This window comes from Physcomitrium patens, chromosome 2 (assembly GCF_059467195.1).
Source record: "Physcomitrium patens ecotype Gransden chromosome 2, ASM5946719v1, whole genome shotgun sequence".
Lineage (NCBI taxonomy): Eukaryota > Viridiplantae > Streptophyta > Bryopsida > Funariales > Funariaceae > Physcomitrium > Physcomitrium patens.
Window position 1 is genome coordinate 23,461,773 of NC_143411.1, and position 12,312 is coordinate 23,474,084.

At 35.0% G+C, this 12,312-nt stretch overlaps 1 protein-coding gene across 1 annotated transcript; it reads left to right on the forward strand.

Moving 5' to 3' along the window:
- The first annotated feature begins 785 nt into the window (after positions 1-785).
- On the forward strand, positions 786-3,868 carry LOC112279192 (protein RETICULATA-RELATED 3, chloroplastic). The gene is made up of 3 exons (XM_024513389.3): positions 786-1,131; positions 2,111-2,321; positions 2,495-3,868. Exons 2-3 carry the CDS (start codon positions 2,159-2,161, stop codon positions 3,445-3,447), a joined length of 1,116 nt encoding a protein of 371 aa, XP_024369157.1. The 5' UTR covers positions 786-1,131; positions 2,111-2,158; the 3' UTR covers positions 3,448-3,868.
- Positions 3,869-12,312: the final 8,444 nt, after the last annotated feature.

Here is a 12,312-nt window from a genome sequence, read left to right on the forward strand (position 1 = left end):
TTTATAAGTATACATTAGCAAACATGCCAATTTTAAGTTTATTGACTTAGCAGTTGGCTAACTGCCAATATGAATGTGTAAGAATTTTCATCACACATGTAGTCATGTTGTTATAATTTAATCAAATGTTGTTTAAATCTGTGTGTCAAAGTGGTGATTGAAAAGTTAATGTATGCATGCATGATAAATTTCTAAGTGTCTACCTATTAGGCATTTAATATGTACAAAGGATATAATAATAAATGAAAATGCCACCAAATTTGGTGGCGTTTTGGAGCCCCTAATAACAACCACAACTCAGAAAATTACAAAAGATAACCATAGTCAAGTTGACAATTTATTTTTTTATTTCTTCTATTGTTGGTGTTGAAAATTCATAAAATAAAGTGAATAACAATGGTGTGGGACTTAGCAACAGGGGCTCCAAAATGGCATTTCATTTTCATTCAATGCAAAAATTGCAGGGCTGAAGTCCCATCCATATGACCAAGCTAGCCAACCCACACTAGAATTTCACCCACACTAAATCTCTAAGCTCACACATCCCATCACTTCCCACATATTCAGTGTGCCGTTCTTCAACCGGCCACGCCGGTCAAACAGAGACCGGCCATTGAACCAACCAAGGGGTGCAGCCCAATCAGCACGTCCAAAAAAAAGAATCATACGTGTCCTCGCGGGAACTACGTGGCAGATTCCCGCCATGAAGGGCCCAGTCCAACTGGCGAAGGGTAATTACTCGCGCATCTCGCACTTGGGTTGGCGGCCACTGTCACACGACTGAGGTCGAGTTTTAGCATAGTGGGAATCTATGCTGGAGAATCGAGAACAGCGTCTGAATCGAACCTTATGAGATATATGCTGACCCGCGTCCATGTCGCTCAATGGGCGTGGATGCCACTAACCTAAGCTTTGAGGTCTGACTTGGCTAAGCAAACTGGGGGCTCTGATTGTCTTCTGCTGCATTCGCAGCACTCTATCTTTCCATTTCAAGTGCGAGTCATCACGGTTCATTGCGATTCGGGGCTTCATGTATGTTGCCAGGGTGACTTCCACTGCTTTCGTACCCTTGTTTTTTGGTGCTGAACGGTGGGGTATCAAAGGTGGAGGAAGAGGAGGAGGAGGAAGAAGGTATATTTCACGATCGGGTTGTGTTTCATAGCATGGTGTTAGTTTTGTATGAGTTTTGGCTTTGTGGGCATTGAGGGGTTTATCATCTTCTGATGTCGGTAAGTTTGGATTATCGGAGCTTATTGTGTGTGTTTGGTGATCGGGAGATGTTTCAAGAGTTGGATCGTGCGGGTTAGGTCTCATGTGTGTTGGTTTGGTTATTGCTTTTTTTTGGGTTGGCTTGCTTCTTATTGCGAAACGATGGTGCTCTAGCTTTCGGTTGATGTGTTAGGGTGTGCATAGAAGGTGCAGAATTGTGGTAGTCTATTTCTTTTTTTCTATTTTTGTGTTTCTCTGGCCGTGGGTTGAAGATCGGATGACATTGTCTCTGCAGTTATTCGATCTCTGAAAGCTGTGCCTCGATTTTAGTCACCATATTGTGAGAACTCACAGTTGCATTCTGTCGCGTTTGTTGGCGAACTCATCATTCGCGATTGTAGTTGAGAATATGCCGGGAATTATGGTTATGAAGATTAAAGAAAGCATAATTGCTTTAGGTGTCATAAGTGATGCGTCGTAGTGACCTGTTGGTTTTTGATTTTATATTCTAACTTACATCAGATTTTGTCACGTCTCTCTTCACTTCTTCCTGACTGGAATACTCGAGTTTCCGTCTTCAGGTTTTTAGTCTGGGGATTGTGACCATGTTCTTTGTGGCATTTTGTGTCGTCCGTGGACTTTTTGAAGGGTCGGGTACGTGGATCATGAATTTTGCAATCTCAATATTATAATTTTTGCCGCAATGCTTGAATATTGTTGCGTATATATCAGTCAGATTCCGACTCCACTGCATTGAGTATGTACCCTCTTGTAGTCGAAGGTCCTTGCATGGTTCAGTGTCATTTGAGAGTCATCTGAGTTGTCTGGCAACATTTTATAGTGGCCATTATTATTATCCTGTGGTCTTCACTTCCGAACCGGGCTGTGTTTTGTATTACAGGAAACCTGAAACCTTGCAGCATCATATAACAGTGGCTTGGATCTCGTCATGGCTTCAGCTATGGCTGGCCTGGTAACACTGCCTTCCTTGCAGGGCATCACGGTGGAATTGTCTCCCTCTCTAAATTCGTCTAGGATCTCCAGGCGACGCATTTCGTGCTCTCTTGAGTCCACTTCCATATCATGCTTTGGAAGGAACCCAATTATTTCAGGTACTTCCTCTTCTGTAGCGTTTCAAGGGCATTGTTTTTCAAGTTTTAACACTAATCTAGACGAAATCTGAGGCGTTGATTTCCAAATAGTTATTGTTGATTGAATTCGAGGTTGGTTAGGGCAGGTCCAGCATATGCTGTTTGTGATCCTCCTCACAGATCGTCTTCTCCAGGACATTCACATATGCCACACTTACGGGCCTCCGCTTCCTCTGGAGCCCTTGGAGGCGACGAGCCAAGTTTAAGTCTCGGAGGTGGCGGAAATGGCGCAGGCCTTTACGGGGGTGGTTCGGGGGGTGGAGGCGGAGGTGACTCCTCTGGTAAAGGTGAAAGTGAAGGAAAATCCCCTGGCGGAATATTTGGTGTATTCTGGAAAGGCTGGAATGACAGGGTTCGTGCGGACCCCCAATTTGCTTTCAAGGTGTTGATGGAAGAAGTTGTTGGTGTGGGAGCATGCGTTCTTGGCGACATGGCTTCTAGGCCCAACTTTGGTCTGAATGAGCTTGATTTCGTCTTCTGCACACTCGTGGTGGGTTGCATAGTAAACTTCAGTTTGATGTACATGCTAGCCCCAACAAGCGCTGCTGGAGCCGTGGTAACTCGTCTTCCAGGAATTTTCGCCGGCTGTCCAGCTGGACATATGTTCGAGCCTGGAAATTATTCCTTAGTCAATCGTGCAGGTACTTTTATATACAAATGTGCACAATTTGCAGTGGTTGGGTTCTTTGCAGGACTCGTTGGTACAGCCATCTCGAATACTTTACTAATGGTCAGGAAGAAGATGGATCCAGAATTTGTTGTGCAAAATGAACCTCCGCCGACACTTTTAAACGCTATCACTTGGGGTCTTCACATGGGTTTGAGCAGCAACTCTCGCTACCAGTCCTTGAACGGTCTGGAATTTGCTCTTGCAAATAAGCTACCCCCACCAGTCTTCAAAACCGGTGTGTTTACGCTTCGTGCTCTAAACAATGTACTCGGTGGTTTCTCTTTTGTGGCTCTTGCCCGCATCACTGGCTCCCAGAAATCTAGTGCTCCTCCTGCTCCCTCAGAGACTGCCACAGAGGAGAAGCTCTTGGAAGCCGTCGATGAAGACGAAGATGAAACTTTTCGAAGTCGTCCATAAATAGATATGGAGTGAATTGTAGATGGTGAATTCCATCTATGTTCTTAGTGGAGATTTGGTGCGAGGTCAGCAGGATTATTAATTAGCCCAATATTGCTCAGTCATTGAAGCTCATCTGATGCTTATGATAAAGAGTTGTTCCCTAACCTGACTGTTTGCTTTGCTTTGCTTTAGTTTGTTTTTTTCTTTCTCTTTTACGATACTCCACCGCCAGGTTTTTGTCTTCGCTACTCTCTTTTTTTAAATTTACTCTAGTGACATTAGAAGAAGGTTTTAGGCCTCTATCGGTTGACATCAAAGAGCTTATTTTCAGGTAGCGGTATGGTGCAATTGTATTCCCTAAAGTCTCACGTTTCTCTAGGGGTTACCAATCCATCGTGTTGTGGTAAATTTTTAGATAATAACTTCAATTCTGTGCCAACTGAGAAAGTCTGATTTTTTCTGTCAGGTATCTACGCATTGAAGAATTTGTTCTTAGACTACGTCTCCAACTTCTGTACAAGATAATCATAACCTTGGCAGAATGCTTGTTTGTTTGTCAATTCCAAAAATTCAAACTGTGTAGCTTCATCAGTACCCAGATAATCTTGTTCAGTATTTTTCTAATGTTCTGATGTATCTCTACACGTGATGACGTTCGAATGTGAACCTTGTTAAGTTGATCAATTTCCAACACGTTTTTTTTTTAAGGTTTCCATTTCGCAAAGGTGGGTACACTCATGCAAGGTGTGAATTGTTGCAAATGCTCTTGTATCAAACCAATGTCCGGAAATCTCGAGATCGCTTCAAGTCAATTCACTAAGTGTGCGAACTAGACGTTTGCATTTCTGCCACTACAAGTCCCATGACAGTGCATCTGAATTCCCAAAAATAAGTCATTACTCTGTTATTCCAGTGTGAGGGAAGTCAAAGACCGCAGATGTAGAGCTTGAAGCCATATCGCTATAGAATAGCGAGGATTTGAGTTTTAATTGTGACGAGCTGTAAAACCTTCCATTCTCCAGTAATCTTCACAGCTCAAGGCAATTAGATAAGGGGGACTACTAAATTACTTGGTGAGAAGAGAACTGTCATTGCCTTCACAGCAAGTCCCTTTTTTTGGACTGATTTACTCATCCAAATAGAGAGAAATGTAACAAAATTTTATTCAAGTAGATAGTCAAGGTGGACTACCTCCATTAGCTTGCCCTAGCTTAGCCTTCTTCCATTTCAAGGGAATGTATTTTTGTTAATAGTCCTATTTTTGTGCAAATCAAGAAAATTATTGATTTAGATTAAAGTGGTACAAATTGGATTAGTAAGAATGAAAGAAGGTTTTATCAATTTTTATATTTTAATATATATAGATATATATTGCCATTGTAACTATTTTTTAGAAGACCTTATTCAATGACAATAGGATTGCCATTCTACTATTGTGGCTATTTTTGTAGAGGTTTTTATATTATTATCATTGTAACAAAAGTTTAAGTGTCAAGGACATGAATCATAATAAAACTCTAAAGAAGCAATATAATCTTGTGACATTCAAAAAGAAAAAATAGATAAATCAAAGATAGATATAAAATAGAAATTGGAATGGCTATTGCTAAATACAAAGAAATTAGAAATTCTTAGATTAAGGCAAGAATACAAGAAAGGCATTGATAAGAATGACGAAGAGAAATTAGAGATTCTTGGATTAAGGCAAGAATACAAGAAAGGCATTGATAAGAACGAAGAAGAGATATCTTACTCTTGCCTATATATATACTATCTAATTAAGAAACTATGTGGCAATATTCTATAGGTCATTTGAGACATGTCCAACTCTATGTGTCTAACTTACAAAACAAGTTTTCTACATATGCATTCCATGACCAACTTGTATCATAAGTGGTCAAATTGTAAAAGAAGTGGTCAACATGTACAATATATGCCCAACTTGTTGGCCAAGTTTTTAATCTACTAATTACCTATAAATAATTATTGTAAGAGGATATAGATAAGATAATTGTATAGATAGTTAGAACCATGGAAGTTTCTAGAATTGAGGTTAAGTTAGTGGACTAGGTAGGATCCACCATGGAACATTTTAGAAAGAATTTAGGCCAGTTATCTAGGGAGGGTATACCATGGAACCTTTTAAAAAAGAAATTTAAGGTGGTTATATAAGTGGGAAGTACTACCTAGGAACATTCTAGAAAGTCCAAGGTGATAGGATAAGGTATAAATAGGATCAACTTAGGCCTTTTGAGGCATTTGGTCAAATATGGCTTTGGACCCTTTCTCTTAGTAAAATTTAGTTTTACATCTTTTTGTTCTGTTTTTTTCCTCAACTTTATCTTTCATGTCCTATTCTATTTATTTTAGTTCAATTTTTTTTTAATCTATTTTGTCTTATTTTGTGATAATATTTTATGTTTTTGTGGATTACAAGGATCTTGGATTTTTGAGATAGTCTGTTCTTGTTTCATTGGTATCAAAGCAATTATTAGAATGCTTACTTTTGGTAGCATGTCGATAGTTATCATCTAGTCCAAGGTCAGTTGTTGTAGTCATAGTAGGTATTGTATTGAAGCTACTATGAGTTACTCTTAAAAATCAATCAAGAGGTGAAAAGTCATTACAATAGTGGAGTCCAGTAGAGAAATTACAATATGGGAGATATGATAGAACAATCCAAGATGGAGGCTCAAATACAATACCTCTTAGGTTACATAACTACTTTGCAAGGGCAAATAAAAGCCTCAAAGATAAGAGACTCAACATTTGGTAGGTTAAAATTGAGTAAGCTTAGTACATACTCTAGAACTTCAAGACAAGAAGATGTATGTCAATGGCTCTTCAACATGCAACAATATTTCCAACTATTTGGAGCAAATACCATTGAAGGTATTATATATGCAGCCAATTATTAGACAGATGTGATAGCTATTTGATGGCAACATCGAATTCAAAGCTATTGAGCTCAAGGTGGATTTTATGACTAGGAGGAGTTTGAGACTGAATTTGAAATCAATTTTGGCCCATCAATGTGGAGAAGATAACATGCGATCAGTTGGCAAAACTTACACAAATTAAGTTGATGTAAGATTATGTCTCCCCATTCAAGTCCCTATATATCCAAATTAGTAATGTTTTGGAGGTAGAGATGATGGATCAAATCCTGCAAGGTTTGAAACTTGGAGTCCAGCAAGAGGTGGAACTAAGGGATCTACAAACATTTGAAGAGGCAATTTGGATTGCAGAGAAGGTTGATGCTATAGATTTCAAAAATTGTGGAGCATGATCTATAGTACGAAGTTGTATATCCTATCTAATACTATGGCATAATAACCAATGCCAATAGAAATTAATGCCTTATAAGAATCATTGATACCACAAAGATGAAAAATATTGATATTAAAAGAATTATATTTCTTTTGTTAGGAGCTAGGCCATCAAATCAGAGATTGTCTAAAACGTCCAAAATTCAAGCACCAGCAAGACAAGGTAGGTTTTCAATCTCAAAACTCACCAAGTCAATAATGAGTTAGAGCAAAAAAATGGGGTTCTCCAATAAAGGCACCAAAAGCTAGTATTGGAAGTAGCTACTGTTTATTAGAGACAAATGGCATGACCTTAAACGACTATAAAAAGAATTAACTGGTGCATCTAACAGTACTACTAAGAGGACGACCATATTGAGTGCTTATAAATTTTGGCTCTACAAAAAATTGCATGTCAACTGAAATTGTTGATTGGTTTAGAATTAAAACTAAAGAAATCAAGGAAGAAAGTATATACCTTGCAAATGATCGAGAGAACGTATTGAGTGAGATATGTGAAGAAGAAATCTTGAGATTGATAAATACTTATGTCTTAAGAAAGAGATTCAAAGTGACAAAGCTAAGGTATAATATTATCTTTGATATGCCATGGCTAGAAATAGAAAATAAGTAAGTTGATTGGATAGCAAGGTCAATCTCTTTTAAAGATGGAAGATGCAAACTGACTCTTTACACCTTCGCATTAAGTAAAGAGGAAAGACAATCTGCAACCAAAGACTTACTTGTAGGAATGATTTTTTTGAAGAAGAAAATATAGCATGAGTAACCAAAATATATGGTGGTTCTAAATCTTGCATTAGTGGTAGGAAAGACAACCAAAGGGGTAGAATGGACAAAGCAACTCTTACAGGAATATCAAGATGTCTTTCCAGCCTACCTACCTAATGGTGTACCTCCTGATCAAGGTGCCTCCTTTCAAATAGAACTATTGCCTAGAGCCAAACCAACAAGTCAAGTAATTTATCACCTACTACCAAAAGAACTTAAAGAGTTGCAGAAGATATTGGACAAACTCTTGGAAAAAAATATCATTTGAGAAAGCACATCACCATAAGGAGCACTTGTATTCTTTGCACCCAAGAAAGATGGCGGACTTTGCCTTTGCATCAACTATTAAGGCTTCAATAAGTAGACTGTTAAAAATGCATATCTACTTTCATGTGTGGATGATCTTCTTGACTAACTTCGAGATGGGATCATCTTTAGTAAATTAGATTTTTGGAGTAGCTATTGGCAAATACCTATTGCAAGAAAGGATGTGGAAAAGATGGCATTTTGTACATGCTATGGACATTTCAAATGGTTAGTTTTATCCTTTAGCCTCACCAATGTTCTTCCTTCTTTCATAGATGAGATGAACAGATTGTTTCAAGACCTTTTGGATAAGTATGTAGTCGCCTTTATTGATGATATCCTCATATATAATAAAACCTCCGAAGAGCATGAACAACACCTATAAGAAGTACTAAGCCAACTACAAGATAATTGTTTCTATTGCAAGCAATCAAAATATAAACTTTGAAGTTGGAAGTCACTTTTTTGGAATATGTTGTGTCTTTCAAAGGCATACGTATGGAATAAGATAAGATGAAAGCAATGGAAGATTGACCAACCTTCAAAGATGCTTCCAAAGTTTGCTCATTTTTAGGCCTTGCTAGATATTATTATCATTTTGTTTTGCGATTTATTTACATTGCTACCTCATTAATAAATCTATTGGAAAACGATGCTCCATTTGAATGGAAACTGGAGCAATAAAATGCCTTTGATAAGTTAAAGGAGGCACTCATTACTACTCCAATATTGCAACCGTATGATCCTAAACTTCTTTGTACGCTTGATATTGATGCTTTTGACTTTGCTATTGGAGCGGTTCTTTAACAAGACTTTGGTAGGGGCCTTCAACTTATGGCGTATGAATTACGCAAGCTTAGAAGGGCAGAGCATAATTACTCTATACGTGATCAAGAGCAATTAGCAATTGTACATGCCACAAAGATGTCGCAATACTATCTATTGGAGAAGCTAGTGGTTGTTCGGACTGACCATCGATCCTTGTTACATGATTTGCATATGAAAAATATGAAATTATGGCATCATCGTTGGAAAGAATAGTTGTAGTTTTTTTATATCTAACTTGAGTATAAGCAAAGGCGACAACATACTTAACTAGATAACTTATTGTGGAGATCAGACTTGAAGGATGAATCATAAGACAAGACAACAAATATTACTATTAATAGTATTATTTCAAATCTAATCAAAGAGGCAAAATAAAAGGAAGCTATGTATTAAGATGTTTATATTAAGATAGTTAGAGATTGGTTGAAGGTGAACAATATACAATATCAGGATTATATTCTTAATGATGGATTGCTCTATTTCAAGAAGTAAATTTATGTACTTGATAATGCTAAACCCCAGACATGTATACTTCAAAAAAGACATGATATATCAATATGTGGATATTTGAGATGAGAAAAAACTCTAAAAAAAATTTCAATGACATGGTTTTGAGCAAGTTTGGATCGTGATGTCCAAGTCTTTGTATCTTCCTATAAGTCATGTCAATATAATAAAGTATGTAGTGCAACATTTCTTTCATTATTGCAGCCAATTTTGCTACCTACGACACATTGAAAGTAGGTGATTATGGATCTCATTATGTATTTGCCGCAGATGCCTCATAATCATATCAAGATTGCCATCTTTATGGATTGACTCTTGAAGCAACTTTACTTGATTGCGGTGCCCTTGCATATTAATGCCTCAATACTTGCATGAGTCTTCTTTGATACCGTCTTTTGCTACAATAGATTATCTCATGTCATCGTTTTAGATCAAGATGTATACTTTAGGAGAAGTTTTTGGCAAGCCTTATTGAAGGTATTGGGCACACGACTTGCTATATCTACAACCTTCCATTCCAAAATAGATAGGCAAATAGAGCATGCAAATCAGACCTTAGAGCATATGTTGGGAGCATTTGTGGTGGTTCATCCTAATGATTGAGATAAATACTTGATGTCCTTAGAGTTTGCTTACGATGATAGTATTCAAGCAAGTATCGATCATTTACTATTTTTTTTTAATACCAAATATCATCTAATTATGCTAGCAACTTTCAATCATCCTATTGGCACTAACAATCCAACAACGGAGGAATTTATACAATGGCTTACAACGGCCTTACGAGAGGCATGACATTGCGTCCTTACTATACAAAATTGATAGAAGTAGTATCTAGATAACCATCGACAATACAAGACTTTTTGGAAGGGTGATATCTTACTCTCCAATGCCAACTTGCTACTTACTATATCAATTCAAATTCGTAAACTAATACCTTAGTGGCTTGAACCTTTCTTCATTTTTGTAGTAATATTTGATGTTGCATATTGCTTCAAGCTTCTCCTACATATTCAGGTCTATCTAGTCTTCCATGTTTTGGAATTGAAGGGATTTCATAAGGAGCCAAAGTACTTTTTGGATCGACACCAACTACCACCACCACCAATTATAGTTGATGACCAACAAGAATATGAAGTAGACAACATTTTGGAGCATTGCTATCTTTGTCGAGGCAATAGACATCAACAACTTCAATACAAAGTTCTTTAAAAAGGTTGTTCTATTCACGATGCAACGTAAGAACCTATACAAAATCTCACCCATTGCCAAGAAATAATTCAGAGATACCATCAAGAGCAAAACGAGGATATTTTGCATTAATAGAAGAGAATTAACTATAATAAGGTATAGATAAGATAATTGTATAGATAGTTAGAACCATGGAAGTTTTTAGAATTGAGGTTAGGTTAGTGGACCAAGTAGGATCCATTGTGGAAAATTCTAAAAAGAATTTAGGATTGTTATCTAGATAGAAATTATTACAAAATCTTCTAAAAAAAGAGTATAAGGTAATTATCTAGATAGAGCCTATCACATAGGAACATTATAGAAAGTCCAAGGTGATAAGACAAAGTATAAATAATATTGGTTAGGGTCTTTTGGGGCATCTGGTCAAGTATGGCTTCGAACCTTTCTCTTAGTAAAATTTGGTTTTGCATCTTTTTGTTCAGTTTTGTTTTGTTCTATTCTATTTTCGTTTACTCAACTTTGTCTTTCATGTCCTATTTTATTTAGTTCTATTCAATTTTTTTCTAATTTGTTTTGTCATATTTTGTGATGAGGCTTTATGTTGTTGTGGACTAAAAGAAACTTGGGTTTTTGAAATAGTCTAGTCATGTTTTACTGATAAAGTCAAATCCACATTTATAAAGCTTTTAAGAAGCTTTTTCATATGTTATTATTAAATTTTCTTACTTTTATTTTTACCTAATTCATATTATCTTTTTAATTATTAATACCATTATTGATATTTATGATTTTAAATATTTTTTATAATAATCTTATGTTTAATTTTTTTATAAAATTAAAAGTTTTAATAATTGTTTGTATAAAAGATTCTTAAGTGCATCCTTACTTTTGCTTATAACAACGATATCTATTAACTTGCTTAAGATAACTACATCCTTGCCATCACAATTTTTACATTTTTACATATAACTTTATTGGATTAAAAATTAATTCTAATATTATATCATTTTTGTAGTTATTTTTATCACTTCTTTTAGATAGTTATCTTCATTAACAATTTGCACCTAGCACATTATATTATCTTCATATTAACTATGTATTTATTTATTTCTTTATACTTATAATATTTATGTATTTGTTTTTGATATGATTACATTCCAATAAAAATATTTTATTTTTATGTTCTCATAAGAAGTTTTAATAGCAATTCATACATCTCTTAGATTTTCATTATTTTGTTTTAAAATTTTTTTAAAAAAATTTAGTTGTAAATATATTTTTTTGATAATATTATTTTATTTTAATTGATTTTTGGCCTTGTCTTATATTTATATTTTATATTATTATAATTAAAATCTTTCTTGTTGTAATTGAGTTTATACTTCTTTATAATAACTACATCTATGTCCTAATTATTAAAATTATAAAGTTCTTTGATTACAATATTACTTGTATTTAATAATAAAATATAAAATTAAAATTAAAATTATGTTGATATTTTTTATACATTTCTTTTGTAGTAAATTTTTGAAGTATATATTTATCTATTTAACTTATTTCTATTTACTTCTATTTATATTCAATTCTATTTATTTAAATAATATATACATCCATTGAATTATTTTTTCTTTTTAAAAAAAGTTTGACAAAGAGCAAAAAAAATTCTTTATAAAATAATGAAGTCCAAAATCTATCAAATATAATTTTCTACAAATTCTAATTTTTATTTTTTGCAAAGGTAAATAATGGGTTTATAGAGCCATCTATAATTATTTTGTATCTAAGCAAGAAAACTACTTAGTTATTTTTATACTATTCAAATCTTCATATCTACTTTCAAATAATATAATAATTTTTCTATTAAGTATAGTATCTATTTCTAATAGTATTACTAAGTGCTAATATTTTTTAAAAAAATTATAATATTACATATGTTATATCTTATAATTTATTT